We start from the raw sequence: 20401 nt of genomic DNA, 5'->3' as shown, positions 1-20401 counted from the left end.
AGTCAGTGATAATAATTCTGCTCAGAAATTACTTGCTTGTTTTTAGGGATTAAGCAAGTATATCAGTACATATACATATCACTTCAAATGATCCAGGTGAAATTGCTGCAATTAAACATATTTTCCCACTTAAAAGTAAGTGCAAATACAACCACTAATCCAGAAACCACATCTGAGTGTACATATGGATCGTTTGTACCATGTAAAATCTTTTCCATGAATCATCTCTTGTTTGTGGAGCTTGAGCCCATGTGTGAAAATGTTATTTGTACTACAGGCATATGGTACATAGTGGCTTTCATTTAAATGCAGTATTTTATGATAATTTGCTCTTTTAAGCAGTTAAAGGCTAGTGTTTTACTAATTGCATGATATTTTAATCTGCCTTCTGCTGTCATTGTTGAACTTATGAGCTGCTGTATGAACCCATTCCCTGAACTTCATTGAAACAAGGTGAGACTGGAGAATCCCAACCACAACTCTTATTGCATTTTGGCAGTTTGACTTCTCCAGATCATTTAATTTTTGATTGTTATCAGCCACAACATGTTTATTGTTCAGACTTTATTCTTTAAGCTATTTGCAGATATCAAAGTCTAGTTTCTTACACTTGCTTACAGGGTCATGCCATGTTAGTGGTTGGAGAAGTTTGTGAGGTGCCCCCTATTTGTGGTGTGCCATAACTATGCATTTGCACAGCCACTGTTCTTTTTTCTATCAGAAGAAACAAAGCCATCTGGAGATCAGTTATCTTTGTGTGCTCAACAATCCAATCATTAATTTTTATTACTTTGCCTGTAATTAATCTGACTGGTGCAACGCATGGTACAGATATACCTATAAACGAATCAGAGCCGAGCTCTTTAACAGTAAAAATTATGATGGGAAAGAAATGAAATTTCTCATCCTCTACCATGGTGAAACCCAATAATTGATTAGAAAGAAGTTGCTCCAAACATTATTAGCCAAAATGCTCAAGAAACATAGTAATTGAAATAGTTTTATATTTGTATTTTAATATTTTCAATGTACCAATGGATGTAATAACATCATAACTAATTGAATTGTTATAGTCCTGGCTTTGTTTCCTGGAAGTAGCTTTCTAACTGGTTCCATTCTTTTTTAATTTATTATTTTCTATTTATTATTTTGCCCTGTTGGTTGTCATTTGGGAAGCTCATATGGATGGACATGCAATGTAAAAACACAATAGAGTCATCAATGTGCAATCAACCTCAGTGCACCTGACATTTAAGTGCGTAAGGTCCAACAGAAGGTCTTGGACAATATCCTACTGTGGCTAAGCACCTGTGCAGCAGAGCTCGGCACTTGCCTTGCCACGTTTTTCCATTACATAACCATGATTATGGCGTCTACTCAACAACATGGAAAATGTTTGCCATTTCTCAAGGGTGCCCCAATCTTCTATTGCAATTACAGTGGGGGATTGAAAGAACCCCTGCAGAAATTCCAGATGTGCAATTCTGAGCCAAACTAAGCATTTATAGAAAACTTTTTAAATACAGAGTTACTTGCTCTTACAGCAAAAAAAATGACTAGCTACCCTTTTCATATAACAAACTGTTGTTTCTCTAACTTTAAAAAAGCTCATCTTTCTTTTTAGTTCTTGTATGAAAGAACAGAAGATTATAATCTGTAAAATAAATAAGGTTTAATAAGAACTGTTTTCTTGTGCACACTACAACTATTGCTTATTTTGCTTGAACACAAAATAGATTTTTGAAAAAAAACATTAAAATTTAAAAGATGTATCAGTGACATGGAAGCTAAAACAGTCACAAAGCCTGTATATTAGTGAAAAGCTGTCTTCAACATCATTTCAACCTCATTTACCAAAATAATCAGAATATTCTATTGAATCACTCAGGCAAATACATTTAGTTAGTTGTTAAATTGTACCTTTGAGGCAACACTTTCCCAAAATTAGAACAATATTCTTCAATTTTGATGTAGTAATATACCAATTTATTTTAATGCTTTTAATAATTGTGAACTTGAGAAAAATGATATTATTTCAGCAAGTATGCACAGCAGGGGAGATATTCAGATCACGGCCAAAAACGTGATCCAATCTGCATCTGGAACTGTCTAATCCAATTTCCCTCCCATATTCTTGTATATTCTTCCTTTGCAAGTATTTAACCTATTGCCTTTTAAACTGATATTTACTGCCTCTAAGATTATTTACAGTAAAGCATCCATATTCTAACAGTCCTTTATGTAAAACAATTCTTTGAGCTTCTAGCAACACCTGATGAAGGGTCTGGGCCTGAAACGTCGACAGCGCTTCTCCCTATAGATGCTGCCTGGCCTGCTTTGTTCCACCAGCATTTTGTGTGTGTTGCTTGAATTTCCAGCATCTGTAGATTTCCTTGTGTTTGTCTTTGAGCTTCTACAATTTTTTTTCTGGTGATAACCCAGGGTGTCTGTTCCTTAGCTAATATTCTGCCACTCTACAAATAGTCACATTATTTGCCCTCTCAAAACTTCACAGTTTAAGAGAGCACCATTATCATTGCTGGGTACCCACACACAGAATATGAGAAGGGTGGGGGATGATTTTTTTTTTTACAATTATTACCTTCCTTTCTTAGTATTCCAATGAATATTCAAAGAGTTACAGGTTTCCAGCATCTTTCCTATATATAATGGGATTCTCAGAAAGAGACAAACATCTTTTATATTCATTCTTTATGTAAATGCCCCAGTGTACTATTTGTTCCCCTAAAGGTTCATCTGTCAACACTCACTTTTAGATTCTGTGCTCAAAGTATTCAAAGATTCTTATTCAGTTTGCTTTCGTGAAACTTGCAAGTAACAAGCCATCTTCAAGCTCTGGGTCTTTATAAACAAAAATGTGAAGAAAATAAGTATAAACTGGCAATGTGATCTATAAACAGAACATATTAGAAATATAAAGCAGGGAGAAACATTCTGATAAAGATAACACAGCTAAAAATGCAATAACCTGTCTGGGTACCCCAGGAATTTATCCTTGGAAATCTGTTGATTGCTACTTGCATTAATCACACAGAGAAAGGAATGGAATGCAAGGTTTCCAAGTTTGCTGATGATAGGAAAATAGCTGGAAGGTAATGTGATGATGGCATTGTGATCCTACAATTGGGTAGAGATAGCTTGAGTGATTGGATAAAAGCCTGACAACTATAGGTGGTAGAACTCTAGTAGCCAAGGAGTCAAATTATCCTTTATTGCAATGGATTGGAGTTTAAGAATTGTGAGGACTTGTCTCTGTGCAGTGTTTGAAAGTTATGATGCCCTTACCTAAGAATCTAGTAGCATTGGAAGCTATCCAAGGGATGTTCATCAGACTAATCCCTGGAATCCTTTCAAGCGAGTCTGAACAGGTTGTGTATGTATTCCTTGGAATTTAGAAGAAAAAGGAGTGACTTTATTCAAACGTATAAGATGATAAGATAACATAACTGAGTAGATGTTTCCAACACTGGGAGAATCTCCAACAAGATGTCATACAGTTAAAACTGATCTGCAAATAAACATTTCTTAGAGGTTAGTGAATCTCTGGAACTCTTGTTCTTGAGGGTTATGAAGCCCAGAAAGCCCAAGGAATTAAGGGTAATGGGAAACTGACAAGCAGTTGAGACAAGCCTAGATCAGGTATGATCATATTTAATGGCAGGAAGGCTTGAAGGGCCAAGTGGCCTATTCCCACTCCTATTTTCTTGTGTCAGATTCAATGTTTGCAGAATTTTCTCCTTACGCTCCTTGATATGAACATGCCTTGGATTTTATTATATTAATACAAACCTTGCATACAGTTTTATAGTTGCCAAGATAGTGTCAAACTCCTCTAAGAAAATTTACAAATAGATGTTTGAACTGTGAATGTTAAGGATCTCCTGCAATGGATTATTGCACTGACTGATTTCTGAAAATGGATTATTGACCTGTATCAGATTTCAATTTATGACTGGGAAGAATTTTCATTGAATCTGCAATGGCCATGCTTTTGTTAAGGTTTCTTGGTGCACTACAAGAATGGTAGACAAATAAAGATCAAGTAACGTCAAACCCACTCTTGATGTGATTGAAACTCTTGGCACACATTGTCCCAAATATAACAGCAGCCAGATGATTTTGGTAGTACATATGACAGATGCCCAGGAAGAGAAAAACAAACAATCCTTATGTATGAGCAAATGATTTTCTAAAGAATAATGCCCATAATGCACATTGTCCAATAACTCATCAACTTTCGGCCAGGTCCCCAAAGTGCCTACTGTGAATGCTGAACAAGTCGATACCAGTAAAATCATTGGTAGTATGTGTTGTAGAGTGTGTTTATGGATTGTTTCTTTAGTTGCTTTGTTAGTTATTGGAATTCACGAATAAGTCAGGGTGAGGTGGAGTTTAATATTTCTGAACTGTGTTTGCCATGCTTCTGGAAGCTTCCATATCAACTTCAGAGCTGCACAGGAATAGCTTTGCCAAAGTCTAGTATTTGCAGTTGAGATATCATGAAAACCCATGGCTTCTGCATTTCAAAATAAATTTGTTATCAAAGTACATTATCAATATCACCATATACAACCCTGAGATTCATTTTCTTGTAGACGTATACCATGCATCCATAATCATAATACATCTATTATAATTATTCTATAATAATCATAAAATCAATGAAAGCCTTCAAGTTGGGAGTTCTAACCATGCAAAAGGCAACAAATTGTACAAACACCAAAATAATGAAATAATAGATAAGCAATAAATATAGAGAACAGGAGATGAAGAGTCCTTGAAAGTGAGTCTCTAGGTTGTGGGAACATTACACTGATGGAGCAAGTGGAGTAGAGTGAAGTTATCCTTTCTGGTTCAGGAGCCTTATGGCTGAGGGGTAATACCTGTTCCTGAACCTGGTGGTGTGGGTCCCGGAGCTCCTGCGTCTCCCTGCTGATGGCAGAAGCGAGAAGAGAGCATGATCTGGGTGGTAGGGGGTCCACGATGATGATGGATGTTGAAAAGCTCCCTGTGTCAATGCTTCATGTAGGTGTGCTCAGTGCTGGGGAGGTCTTTACCGGTCCTCAACAATCTGAAAATGACAAGGTTTGGATCAATTTTTTGACTAATCATTTCAGCCATAAAGGAGTACTAGAGAGCAGGGTGCAAAAACCATAAGGAATGCTGTTCACACACCTGTATATTCCAGCTAGCGGTAATTTATTCCAGCACTACCCTTTGGAATAATGTGTCGCATGCTACTGTAATCTGTTACATGTACCTTGCAGCTGCTAATTATACGATGATGCTATCGTATGCCCCCAAAATAAAGTTTGCCTGGAGACTGGAGGACTGCACGTGTGTGGGTCGGTGGAAGGGAGGAAAGAGACTTGTTTTGCTGTGGCTATTTTGTTTTTTGCTGTGTTCTACGTTGTAGACATTCTGTGTTGGCGCCGGAACGTGAGGTGATACCTGTGGGCAGCTCCCAGCACATTCTTCGGTTAAGATGGCTGTTAACACAAGAAATGAATTTCAATGTGTGGCTCGATATATAAGTGATTATTAAATGGATCTAAATCTGACTCTGTCTCAGCCATGTCTGAGCCAGATATAGTGTCAGTGTTCAAACTTCTTTCAATGATATTCCTGCTGTTCCTCCTGGGTATGTTCTATGTATTAACCATTGAGTTCGTCCACCGATTTGATTAACATAGAGCCTTGAGTTTAAAGATCGTCTCCTCCTCGATCTTGCTTCTCCTTCATTCACAAGATATCGGCATTGTCAATGAGATCAAAGATTAATTTTCATTGCCATTGAACTTTGCATTTAAGAATCAACCACAATGTAGACCTAACAGTACATATTCGCCAGATCCGGAAAGGAAGGTGAATTTCGTTGGGGGGGGGGGGCGGAATAACTCCAATATCACCTTGACTCAAAGTACATTTTGAAAAAAATATTGGATTTATTTTAAGGAGTTGAGTTTAAGCTGTCATTTGAGGATTTCAATGCTTGGTTCCGGTCAATATACCTGTAGTCAGTCCTCGGGCGCCTGGTCTAGTAAGTTAGCATAATGCTAACCCAAATAATTGCCCTGCTTGTCCGCGGTATTCGCAAATCATCAAGAGGCACTTCCTCACATGAAGAAAAGGCAAAGGTCGATAGATTCTTGATAAACAGGAGACTAGGTTACAGGAAGTAAAAGCGAATACACAACTGAGGCCACAATACACCTTGTTGAATACCGGAGTTGGTTGGCCCACTCCAGCTCCTAATTACAATATTGGTATGTAACAAAAAATCCAAACACATGATGATGGCAGAATCTGGAGCTAGCTGGAATATACGGTTCGTTTAACCAGACCATGCGGACAGATCTCACAATTTGGACACAGCTAGGTGTTAAAGAGGAAGAATGTAGGGAATGACAGTGCATTACTCGTATGGCTGGATTGGATCTTGCCAACAGAACAGACAATTGCTGTCTTCTTGCTCGGTTCTATGGGATTGATAACAGAGCTGCTTATGATTTGGCTTTAAACGTTACCCCAGCTGTGAGACGCACGGTACAGGCGAGCTTCCCCCGAGAAAAGGAAATATTTGCGCGGATTACTACGGTATTTCAGTTTGTTTTTAACAATCATTGCTGCGTGACACCGTTCGGCCAGTAGAGGACACTGCACCTCCTGTATCGAGAACGTGTTTAAAACACCTCTTGCATAGAGCGGATCTGAGGACCGTTCGGTGCAACTGGGACCCACGAATTCCCTGAGCTGTTTGAATTCATAGCCATGGTCATTGCAGCCAAATTGGTTAATTGGGATTTTACTGTAAAATAAACTTTACGCGAATACTTCCTGCCTGCATCAAATATCAGTCCATTTGATTATACTATGGTAGTCATAACAACATTTATCTTGTGAGAACAATAATTGATTGTTTCTCTCAGCTCCCCGCTGTTGATGGGTTTTTTTTAACATTTCCCTGTGTCTTTGTCCAGAAGTATTAACTCTGTTTCTCTTTCCACAGTTTTTGCCCGGCCTGCTCTACACTTCCAGTATTTTCTTTTTATTTCAGATTTCCAGCATCTGCAATTTTTGGTTGTCATCTGCTGATGAATTCAGCCTTCCTTCTCTCCCGGAATAACTCAACTCTGCTCTTCTTCTCCGCGGGATTTCGTGTGTCTATGCGGCCCTTTTATCTTTGCAAAGACGTTGCCTGACACCCAGGAGTGTTTCCATCATTTTCTGGTTTTATTATTGATTCATCCTAAATTTACACTTTTATTGTTTTCTTTTGAATAAGCTGAACCTTTACAAACTTTACATATTAATATTCTGCATTAAGCTCTTTTACAATTCGCCTTCTGGGATTCGTAGGACCATTTCGGAAATATCGAGTAGGAATTTGAATGACTTAATGTCCGTTATTCGATTCAAATGACATTGCCTTTCTGATTACAGTAATTAATTGTCCACTTGACAATTGTCGAATACATACAAGGGACGGCCTTAGTATATCGGAATCACTGTCGACTGCCCACAATGCCTGTATTAGCAGAGAGCCTCTGAATATATCGGTAACAAAGATACTGTGTATAGCTAAATCTAACTGATAGGAGAAATTACGAGTTCCTACTTTATCTCTTGTAATTTTAGTAGATATATAAGACTTGATTCGAACATAAAAGGTTCTGGTTATTGGAACACTGGAAATTTGGAGCGAGCCTATTACATCCAATGTACCTCATAAATGTCCCCTGCCGTCCAAAGCGCTTAAGAAATCGCCATCAGTCATAATGGCGATCCCTAATTGGACCGGGCAATTAGATGTAAAATAATTCATTAAACATATGTGCTTAAATAAAAATTGCCTGCCAAACAATGTATCAACAATAGATACTCACTCCGAAAAATCCGAGTCATTTTAAAAGTTTAGCTCTCACTGCAGGCGTGTGGATTTAGTAAGAGGCAAGTCTAATAAACTATCACTTTGAAATATTTTATTGGTTGTCTATGATTTTAAATAACTAAGATATATATTAGCAAAAGTGAGCTGGGCGTCTAATTATTGTTGCACACCTGGTCCACTAACTGATGGTGAGAATTCAATGGTCGAAACGATCTTTAATCTTTTGTCGGCCCTGCTCCTGTTTTTTCGTTCAGCTAGCACCGAAGTATGAAGGGTAAAATGCGGTTATCTCTACCGTATAGTCACAGCTCCACTTCTAACGATTCAATCGATCGTATGTATTCCCGTGGACGGTTTGTTGTGTAATTTCCATCACGGCGCTTCTCATTGATTACATTTTAAAGCACCGTTAATATCAAATGTAATCTGCGATCTTTAAATGATACATACATAAATATCTCAATTAATTGACAGCCCTGCCAATAACTAGAAATTAGAAGGAAAATGCACAGAGAAATGCAAAGCTATTCTGTTGATTGAATTCGTTTTTTATAAGACTGACCCTCGATTAATTAGCTTGCAAATAGAATCCGTTAAATTCGCGAAGGTTAGTGTTAGATATATTTGCGAAATTTATTTTAAATGATAATTCAATGTTCTAGTTATATGGAAATATATATTGGATTTGAAATTAGCGAGATGGCACTCTAAAAAATTGGCGATGAAACGATCGCGCAATGCAATTAAACATGTAATCAGAAAAAAATGACGGCATCAGAGGATGCCTTTCGGCCCATCGTATCGGTGGAGGGCGAAAGTGGCCCGCATCCCGACGGGTCTCGGCTCTCCAAGCATCTGTCCAACTCGAGTGTTGCCGATGATGTCTGCCTGGACTCGTGACATGCCTAAGAAAACCGGCAGCTATTAAATCTATTAGATAAATCAGTGGCAGTCACCGAGACGAAGTCCATAAATCCAAGTTTGTAATTTGTAGTTTTACAACAAATTGTACAATACATGGCTTACCACCTAGCCATTCCACAGAGTCGATGGAATCACAATGGAGTTCCACCTGGTCATGGAGCTCATAAATGGCGTCTTCGTCGGATTAAGATCGCCAGCCGTACCTAACCTGCGTTGGAAGTTTTTTCAACCAATGTAGGCTGAACATTTTGTTTCTGAATATTTGTTTCACTTATCAGTGTGTCATTTGACTCAGACATAATTGGTAATCTCTGTCAATGATGATGCTCCGTGTGGATTCAGTGTTATGCAAGCGAACAGTTTCCAATTACCAACAATCCAAACAAGAGGAACGCCGTACGTAGATTAATTTATCTGCAGATAAACCTGTTAAGCGACTGGGAATGTTGAGCTGAGCCAGAAGATCGATAAATCATTTTAAGTGAGATGTGTATTATTGTACAACGAACTTAGTTTCATCGCTTCCCCGTTTCTTATTAAAATCCTTTACTCTGCGATTGTATGTGTGTGTGTGTGTGTGCGCGCGCGCGCGTGCACGTGTGTGTGTGTGTATGTGTGTGAGTGTGTGTGTGTGCGCGAGAGTGTGCATGTGTGTGTGCACGTGTGAGTGTGTGTGCGTGTGTGTGTGCACGTGTGAATGTGTGTGTGTGTGTGTGTGTGTGTGAGTGTGTGTGTGCGCGCGAGAGTGTGCATGTGTGTGTGCACGTGTGAGTGTGTGTGCGTGTGTGTGTGCACGTGTGAATGTGCACACGTGTGTGTGTGTGTGTGTGTGTGTGTGTGTGTGTGTGTGTGTGTGTGTGTGTGTGTGTGTGCGCGCGCGCGCGCACACAAGGGGGAGGGGGAGGGGGTTCTACTTTTCGCCCGCTTACAGCTATCAACAGAAAGAGAAACTCCATCAGTGTGAGTTAGGGCGAAGGGTTCAATAGACCGGGGAAGCAATAAACAATTCATTAACTTACACGGCAACACGCTCCACCGAGATGCCGGGAAGAGGTGCTTATTCTGGGGCGACTCATTTTGACTGATGTCTTTATGGATCCTGGGAAAATGGTGTTTCATGACTATTTTTATCCAGCAAGCAGTACTGACAGCAACGCAACTGAATGCTTTCATCTAATACATCTTTCACTTATTGAAGTAATTCAGTTAGGCTGAAGCTTCACTGATATTTCTATACTCGGATTCGATAATTTCCACCCCTCAAGTATTGGAGCAGAGATTAAAGGCCAGGGAATCTTTTAAGTGTAGAGCTCATTCCGGGGCTTTCTGACACCCTACAAGTAGACCTAGTCGCTGGGCCTCGACATCACTCTCCACTTGAGAACTTAACAGAAATTGATACACTTTTGACACAACAGGATTTTTGTTTTCCCGTTACATGTACTCAACGTGCGATCTCCCCCGTACCCCGGCCAACAAGCATCCTTTCTTCATGACCAAAATAAAGATGAACAAACTAGTTATTCGTTCGTTTACGGCCTGTCTGGGCCCTCGTGTTAATTGACTGCATTCTTCGCCCGGTAACTGTGACGGCAGTTCCAGGGAAACCATTGAAGGACTGTGGGACGTTCTTGCGATTATATTGGGTTTTCTCTCTCTTTTAAACTATTTCTTTAGAATCAAGTAGAATGTCGGGCAGATACCCGGCCAAATCAAATGAGCACCAAGCAAGCAAGGCTGCATGAAATCTAAGATCGTGCGGGAGCAGAGGCGTGTAATTGACTGCAAGACCAGAACCCTCGATCATACCTTAGCAATAGCACTTTTGATTCGACTTTGCCTGGGGCTCAGCACCACGCATAGTAATCGCCCCTGTGCGATTTGCAGCTGCCTGGTAACACGTCAATGGCATATTTGTGAATTTGTATTCCATGAGCTTCAGCGAGCTGGACGGAACGCAGTTCCGTGCCATAACAAACAGAAAATAGCCGACAGTGTTCGATGTGACGCCACCATCGCACAAACTTTAGTAACGACTGCCCTTTCGCCATACTTTCGTGACAAAAATAAAATAGAATCGGGAAACATGAGTTACTGAAGTTATCCATGGCTCTCGGACCATCATGTACCCTGCTGAGAATTTTATCAGTCGTAAACCTGGTGACCACGTTGACCTCCACAATTGTCAATAACCCCATAGATTCTGGGCCATTTCACCTTGTTCAGAAGAGCCGAGGGCACGAATATATTAGACGCGACTCAACGTATTTAGGTGTGAACTGATCGCATTTGACGTATTTCAAAAATTCTAACGTCTTTGCTCCGGAAGCTGCTTACCATCAATCTGTAGAAGAAAATTAAATGTTAGGGACATGCAGATGTTGGGCATGGGTCGCAGCCAAACTTTTCCCAAGTCTTAATCCGTAGATTCTAAGGAGATTCTGGAATTAATTATATGGGGGTGATTTGGGCTTTGATGGTGGTGGAAAAAAGGCGACTGAATGGGGGTTATTGAACTAAAAAGGACAACGATATATCCGCGTTTTAATAGTAGATTAAACATCTCTATCTCTGTACACAATTGTACGCATATGGAAACGCACATACTGTATATTTCGGGCTTTTGCAACAGAAGGGATGGAGATTCATCTCGCTTTCTACCAGCTCCACAGTGTGATGTAACGAATTATAAAACTGGCCAAAACAGCGCCAATGATTAATGTACAGATCCTTCAGATCCAGGACACCAACGCGATCATATTACCAGATTTTTGTTCGGATTATTACATCAGCGCCATGCTCTCTAATCACTACAATAATCAATTCCACGTTTTTTAAAAGATATTTGGTTGAGTTCTGATGGTATCATGTTTTGATAGTACTGTCGAATATGCCCGTTTCTCCGATTTCTTTTTATGTGAGAAGGCACAGATCCTGAAAGATGCAACAGTACTATAATTTCTAAATTGTCTTTAATAGTTCGTGTGACGGAGGTAGAAAATGCGGGAGAGAGTGAAGCAGTTGAAGTATTTATTCCTCCGATTTTGGTAATTATTTTGAAAATTATACCCAAGTGACAGGCGCAAACCAGAATAAAACCCGAACTCCTATCCATCAAAATCAAAGCTCTTCAACTTTCAGAAGTAGTATGGGGCATTTTTTAACTTAAACTTCAATAGTAAAGTGCAAGGCAAACAAAAATTAAAATGGATATCCTCGTTATCTTTGAAGACAACTTTGTAAAAATAAACTAGGTGAGCAGAAAGCCACTCTATTAATTAAAATACTAATGGGAGACTATTTCCCTTCGGTTCAAACTTTCCTAAATTTTTATTTAATCTTCAGTTCTTTCAGTATTTTCTGTGTGTTTCTGACTGGGGTAATTTCTTTTTTAGCGGGTTGCAGCAGACTAGGAGGATCTCCTTGGAACGGGAAGAGTAGAATTGTTGTTGCTGTGGTCCAATCTACTGGGGAGCAGAGGAAAAATATTTTAAAATTTGCGTTGGTTTACAGTGATTTCAAGAATTCCAGATATTATCCTTTAACTGCGAAAGACCCACGGAAAGCTGATGGTACTAAATAGAGTAATGTTACATTATACGCGCAGTCTTTTCTATATCGTATATCCAATTTCCCACCAACTCTACAGTTACCTGTATGCTTAGTCACTACTAACAATTATGTGTCATTTCCTTTGTCTTTGGTTTCCAATGATTATTTAAAGGGCGAGTTTAAATAATTGCGGTAATTTGTGAAAGGAATCTGAGTTATTATCCAATAACGATTTTAAGGAAGCAAGATGGAATACAAAAACAACTAATATCATTTAACTTAACTGATGAAAATATTTAAAGTGTCATAAGCTAATAAAGGGTCAACAGGGTCACTGCGTTTTTTAAATTCAATAACAGGAACATGTAAAATCGATTGCAAAATCTTGCAAATGCACGGCCTGTGTTTGTGTGTGGGCAGGTGGGGGTGGGGGGAATGTTGGGAGGAGAGGGCGCTGGTGGAGAGAGCGGGTGCAGCCTCTACAAGTCCATGCCCGGACTAATAACCTGCCCCAGTATAGAATCTGATAGAGCAATTCTGTATTTCCAGCGCTTTCTATTTTATTTCGTTCTTCCTCTGCGTCAGCGCGCTACCAGCTTGAGCATCCTGCGACAGATTCTGATCAAGGTTTGGCTTAAGAATTTATTTTTCAAATTACTTGCTTGAAATCGGATATACATCTTTATTCCTGTTAGTACCTGTACCCCGCAGACTAATGTGTATTATTCCCACAAAGTAACGCCGTGATCCAAAATCAAAGTGGATTTCATTAATGGATGCAAACTTTAAAACACTGAATGGTACATCAAATGTGGCCAACGAATGCAATTTTCCAGGAAGTCAATCTAACATAATTTTTTTTGGCAGTACGGAACTCTAAAATGAGGCACGAAACAGCGGTACAGATCGATTTATTTGCTGGTGTAATTTTATAGTTTTGCATTTTTGTTTATTTTCTGTGACAATTATCTAACTCGCCTGGATTCGAACAAAACTCCCGCCGGGGAAGTCCAGCACGTTCCCAGTGCTTTTTGATTTGCATAATGCAGGGCCACAGAGGATAACGTGAAGTTATTCCTGAAACATTAAATTGTCTCTGCTTTACTCAAACGCTGCAAGTTCGCTTTTCTGCTCCACTTCAATGTAGCAAGGGGAAATAGAAGCACATATGGAAACTGACCACGGAGGAGCAGGAGAACATAATGTGCAGAAAATTGATGTTTCTTCACAAGTTGTGCTAGCGAGAAAGTAGTTGCTAAACTATTTGTTGTCAACCATCATCAATGTCAGATATGGGCGAGGAAATTTAACAAAATGTTTATTTAATGTGTTTCGAATTGCATTTCAGGCCGATGTGGCAGTAGGTGCCAAACGGTTAATCCGAAACACTTTAGCTCCATGTTAAACATAGCGCGGAATAGACGGGTGACCGAAGAAAAGCGCTTCTAATTTAGTTGCCCAGAAACTTTTTGAACCTGTAATTCTCCAGTAGATAAATCGCAGCAATGTTTGGTCTCTGTCCATCAAGGTGTTTAGTGGATACAAAATGTCCAAAATGTACGTTTTTTTCCTGTCTCTCTTGGAATTCTGCTGGCATTGGATCCTGGTTTGTCATGGGATTTTTGTCTGTCATTGGATCCCGGTTGCTAGCTGCGATTCTATTGGACGGCGAGGTTTGACAGACACCCAGACCTCACCCCTGCAGTAAAATGCTGCAGAAGTTTGCATCAATCAGCCTCGGGGGGAGATGACAGAGTGGAGGCTGAAAGTGGACTAAATTCAATAACTGCTCTCCTTTCGCCAGCAACATGCTGACTGGGACTGTGAGACATGTAACGAGCTGTGGACCTCTGTAACCCTTGTGTCTATCAAGCGCTCAATTTGCAACCATTATTTTAATTATTTTTTTCAGTTGGAAACTGCTGCAGTGGTCATTGCCGCCTCTCAACCACTCATATTGGTGTCTTTGAAGGGAACTTTAGGGTTTGCTTGTTTCTGGACGATCCCCGTTCGGGCGATGAGTGAAAGGAGGCGATCGGCAGCTGCCCTCAGTACGAGGGCGCACGCCTTCTCGGTGGAAGCGCTGATCGGGACAAATAAAAAGCGGAAAATCCAAGAATGGGGCGAGAAGACCATGGAGCTGAGTGTGGACAGTATAAACCCGGATTCGGAGCTTGGCGACAGCGTGGATTCAAGCCAGTGTATGGAGATCAACTCCGGTTAGTGTACAAATAAAAACAGGCATCTTCAACGGCACTTTCCAAGCGCCAGAACTCACCAGCACAAGCGTGGCTGTAGATCATTTCTCTGAGCCAGAGAACGATCAATCGGAAGTATTCCTTTCTAAAAAAAAAAATCAGCTCCCCTTCCCAGCCTTTTATTTTCCCTGTAATCGTTTCGCAAAAAAAAAACCCTCTCCCGTTTTTCAGGGGCACAGGTTCTTAATGGGATGGGGAAGAACAATTGGTTCTCTATTTGAAAAAGGAAATATATTGTTCTGTTTAAAAAAATCAAACTCTGCCACCAGCCTCTGCTTTAAGACTTTAGGATCAGAGGCCGTGCACGTGTTGCCCGCTTTCACTCATTTTAATCTGCGGCCGGACTGCTGTTTCAAGGCGGGTAGAACCGGGCCACATTGGGGCCGGGAGCTGCCTATTTAAATTGCCGTTAGGTTGGCCCTTCCGTAGAGTCGGAGTTAAAAATATTGCTCACACAACATTAAGAGTTCAAAACTATTCCGCATTCCCTAGTATTGTTACTAGCTTCACTATACTCTGGCCAGAGTCTCGCTATTTAGCGGATTGTTTAGCGAGCCGCGAATCCAACTCTGTGCCTGTTCCTTAATGTTGAAGAGACCAACTACTTTTTTTCCGCGCCCAGTCTGAATGACATAAACCCGGGAATAGCCCGAGTAATGCCGAGCGTGAGCGAGCCGCAGTCTCTCACCCAGTCTTCACACACTCGTTTTAACTGTCCTCCCTAGGTTTTGTGATGGTCCCAATGTAATAATCGAACTCTGCCCAAAAAAAGGTTTATGGGAACTAAATCACCTCCGAATCTACGAAAGATATTTGAACACTAGTCCCAAGAAGATTGAATCACCGTGTTGCTTTTATAGAATGATAAAAATAGTTTGCAATTAGATTTGGTTCTATTTTAGAGTTGCAGTCCTGCAACATGTTTTCATTCTATTTTATATTTTGTTGCTAAAAAGAATTATAAATGCTTTCTGTGTTACATTCGAGATCGTCCAGGAACAAAAAAAGCACCCACCGCTCTATTTGAACGTAAGGCTCTCTGGCCAGGAGTTCACACCACACTCTGGGGATGAAGTACCATGTCCGTTTTAGCGCGCTGGTCCCACCGCCAGCAATTCACACAATCCACTAGAAATAACATCTCTCTCTTCCTTCCCTATAACACGAGAGTCACAGCACGGATGGGTATTAAAACATTTAGGATTTAGATGAAAATAATGATTTGAAAGAATGCGGCATGCGATCCCAATCGAAATAGTGTAGGTAAGAAAGCCAGCACGGCTGACCTGCACATGATTAAAGTGATGATACCGCGCCTCCATCAGCTACTTCCTATAGATCGTTACATTGAATTGTAAATGTGAAATCAATAGCTCCAACTCGGCTTATCTTGGTGCTTCACAAAACAGTGACGTCTCCATTGGTCCTTGTAACGTTTGCAAGGGATATGAAGATGAGAGGAGATAGCTGATAGTGTGCGGGATACAGGTAACCGCAATGAAGCGACAGGTGCTTGGGCGGCCGACTGCACCAGCCGTTGCTAGTTCGCGATGGCGATGGATTAATGCTGGACCCCACTTTAAAAAGAAAACAGCGTTGTAACTTTTATAATTAAATCCGAGTATAAATATACAAAGCGCTGAGCGCACCACTTCTCGCTGACGGGGAAGTTTTGGGAGTGCGTTGGAATCATCCCTACTCCTGGAAGATTGGGATTTTCGTGGCGCTGCTCCTTCTATCTTTTCTCTGCAAACTTGGTGGGAACGGGTGTTGCTCCTTACAAATGTTGTAGTGCTATTATACCCTGTTCAATTAATTAGAAGAATACACCTCGCTGTTTCATCAGTCGATTAATTCAGATCCGAAATTTTAAAAATGCCAAACATATTTCAAAGTATTGGGAGAGCTTTATCATTGCCCGAAATTGGGAAGATATAGCTTTTCAGCAAAAGGCTCTTCTGACTGTTTTTCGCCGGGGATATTTCGTAAAGAAACGCCGAACATTTCTATTTCAGTTTGCTGTTAGGATTAGATTGATCTTGTTTTTTTAAAAAATACTGCTATTAACATTCCATTTCGAGTTTCTCTTTATATTGGCAAATCGGTCCCCTATTCCCACCACCCACACAAACACACATTCGTACAATGAATAAACCGGGGTTTGATATCCGAAAAGTCACCTTCTGACGTTATTTTCGAGTTGTGAAAACGGGCAGCACGAAACAAATACTAAATTAAGCGAACTGTTAGGTCGAGCGTCTGCTGTTCAATACAAAAATCTTTTAATTTTGAAATCCCTTGCTCATCCCTCGGTGGACTATTTTCTTCGGCCGTTTAATCCAGGTATGTTTCTGTGTGCATTTTCTTTATAAATATAAGCCTTTAAGAGTTATTCATATATTGATACTGGAGCCTCGGTCACCTGTGAATCGAGAATGATTCACGAATCGCAGTTACAGAATCGTCTTGTCCTTTCAGTATTCAAGTCCTACCGTTGGCATCTTCCTTTGTCAGCAATAATTTTGAACATACCTGAGATTTATCCTAATCTGATATATCCATTTTCTTTTTTGGTAATGCGAGTTTATGAAATTCAAGCATCAGAATCCACTAATAATTCAAAAAAGGTGGGAATGTATTCAAAGATTCAAAATGTACGTGGGAAGGTATTTGTAAAATATACTTCATAGAGCACGTTGTTTGTATTCTTCCTCCTTCACTGGAACGGACATCGTATAAAGCTTTCATTAGAAAATGCACTTTACATTTTCGATCTAGTTAGTATCCGAAGAAGGGCAAGCTTGGGACGGCGTTTTGTACTTTACATATTGGAGGTTGCGATCAATGTTTTATTTTGAATGTTTCTGAACCTAGTGAATGTTTTATTGAGCATCTCCGATTATAGCAAATATCGTTTCACTCTCAAGCCCAAGTAGGAGTTTAAACTTGATGATTCAAAGACAATTTATTTTAAATATTTTAGCAGGCACCGCATTTCAATTTCATTTTTATACTTAGAAGGAACAATGTCGGTGATGCTATTTAGTTCTTTTTAAATCTGCTAATATCTGGATTAGGTTTGTACTTAATCGCTCAAAGGAGACTTGCGTGTGGTCAATCTGATAAATTTGCAAAGTTGCTTTAAGTACTTGGAACCGGACAGTTTTATACTGCAGTTCTTAAAATGATTTAAATGGACTAAAACAATATAATTTATACTTTCAATATAATCTTTGTAGAACATTTCCCACTTCAAGGTAAAGATGCGTTTGTGTAAAGTCTCCTTTCCATGGATATATTCATTTATGTTATGTTAGAACAGCCAGTGTTAGAACTATTTTTGATAAGCGTTAGAAACCATTAGGCGTCGTGAACCAATGCGATATTTTAGAAGATGCAGCATGAAGTTTCAGTATAATTCGGTCATGTTGACTTGTTTCCAAAGTGTATTAACTTAAGAGGTATCCCGTTAGATAGAGCTTTGCGATTTGAATTATTTTGAATGTAGTGTTTAGACGCGAATAGCGTTGCAGTTTGTAAATAGATTGTTAGAAATTATCAGAATTACTTCCAAGGGTTGCTGATAAAAATTCTCACAGATTGCTATCATTATGTTTCTTGTAGCGGCGAGCTAGGGGTAGTATTTCAGAAAATGTTGTAATATGAGTTTAAAATAAGACATCTTTGTACTTAATTCAAATAATTTTAGATGAGGATGTAACTTGGGCGAAGCTCTTTCGCAATGCAGGAAGATCATCTCTGCATAATTTGGTAGAGAGAGCAGAGCACTAACAGCTATTTAAGACATTGACACAATGTTGTAATTTAGATTCTGAAGTTTTATAGTTCCTCTGAAACTTACCTTTAATGTTTTACAAGCGCTGTTCTGTAAGAGGCAAAATAGTGAAGTGAATGTAACGCAGCAGAAGAATTTCAATGTAATACTTCAGAACAAGCTGAGATTTAATTTCTTTGCTTTTGAAAACAATATTATATTGTTACAATAATGTAGAAAAGGTAATCTTTTACTTCCACTTGTTAACGTCGACATGGATATATTTTATTCTATAAACATGTTTCATCAGAGACAGACTTCAATAATTTAATTAAAGATGCAGTTCATACTTTCAGTGCAAAGCATTAGAACAGCGAATATTTTAATTGGAGTGAGGTATTGAAGAATTTTTGCTCCCAGTCACTGTGACATTTAGCAATTGCAGAAAAATCTGCGTGGGACAGGGCGAATCCAGAAAATATGGGAATAATGGAAGGTGCAATTGTTGGATTTGAATCCCATAGAACTTTGATGCTATTGACTATATCGCTTTCTCTTTGAACGCTAACTTCTGTACCTTCTGACATTTGCAAAAGTCTCGCAACAAAACTCCATCAGGTGCACAAGGCAAGACCTCCCACTATCTTTTCACACACACATCAACACAAATTCTGTTTGAACAAAATGCTTAATTGAAAATTTACCCCAACAATATTTTAACAACTTTTGATTGTTTGTCGATTTTCAAATGATTTGAGGAGAAATAATGAGCGGATGTGCAGCTGATGTTTCTTGAAGAGTTAGAACCATATGCTTACACTACAGAATCAACATTCAGCTCATAGCATTTTGGCTTTGGGAAAAGCAATTCAAGTACAAATCATGGGAAAAGTGTTTTAATCAAGGACATTTATCACATAGGCATTAAAAGGTACAGACAAAAATTTCTGGGCAATATATTATATTTAGTTCTGAGCTGTTTTCATTTTCAGTTAATCCAGAGATCGGACATCAGATATTTTAGGATAAAAGTATAAAATATAAAAACAATAACTTGTAGTAATTTGTATTTCTGTAAGGCTGCAAGTAAATTATATATATATATAAATATATGGACATTTTGTTACATTTTATTCTTTAGTCATTGGGAAAATCCTGTCTGTCTGATTGCAATAGATATTACAGCACAGTTAATCATCCCTTAAGCAGAATTTTATCTATAATAGCCCTGAAATATTGCCATTGTACTTATTTATTCTAAAAAAAGGAAACATCTTTGTTATAAATGTTTATCATTAAAAAGGCAACAGTAAATTATGAAAATAATCAATATAATATTTTTAAAACATTTTAAAGAATTATATATTTGAGGAGGCAGTAGCTTACTTTGATGTCTTATATTAGTTGGTGTCTTATTCAGTTTGATGTTCTAGTGAGAAAATGATTATAATTTTACCACAATAATTTGGTGAGAGCAGCATTGTTTGGCAAACCACAGAGATTTAAAGTAGTTTTAATCAAATACTTTACAAGATGTTCACTGCCCTTTCTATGGTTATAGCTATACTGTACACCATACCACCTATAATTTATCTACAACCTTAATTATTTCTGAATACCTGCAAAAAGCTTCCTTCAGACTTTAGCATCAGGTGATCCCACAAACCATCACAAGATGATAAGACATTTTTTATTGTTGGTTGAAAGATGAAGAGGAAAAGCAGGCATCGGTATTATGAGCAACATATGCAAAATTCTGGAGAAACTCAGCAGGCCAGGCAGCATCTTTGGAAAAGAGCAGGCAGTCAGTGTTTCAGCCGAGACCCTTCATCATGACTGGACCCAAATGTGGACTGTTTACTCTTCTTCATAGATGCATCCTGACCTGCTGAGTTCCTCCAGCATTTTGTGTGGCGCGTGCCAGCATCTGCAGATTTTCTCATATCAGTATTATGAATCATTTGGAAGATGGTACCTCCA

General features: G+C 39.2%; 1 protein-coding gene across 1 annotated transcript in view; it reads left to right on the top strand.

Annotated features, from left to right (window-relative positions):
* The first annotated feature begins 14120 nt into the window (after positions 1-14120).
* The window catches only part of tbx15 (T-box transcription factor 15), an 80847-nt gene continuing 74566 nt past the window's right edge, over positions 14121-20401 (top strand). The window contains exon 1 of the mRNA XM_073045396.1: positions 14121-14607. Coding sequence (XP_072901497.1) covers positions 14406-14607 — 202 coding nt within the window. The 5' untranslated portion in view covers positions 14121-14405. The remainder of the gene's footprint in view (positions 14608-20401) is intronic.

This window comes from Hemitrygon akajei, chromosome 5 (assembly GCF_048418815.1).
Source record: "Hemitrygon akajei chromosome 5, sHemAka1.3, whole genome shotgun sequence".
Taxonomy (NCBI): Eukaryota; Metazoa; Chordata; class Chondrichthyes; order Myliobatiformes; family Dasyatidae; genus Hemitrygon; species Hemitrygon akajei.
The sequence above is the reverse complement of the archived record's forward strand: the minus strand, read 5'-3'. Positions and strand labels throughout refer to the sequence as shown.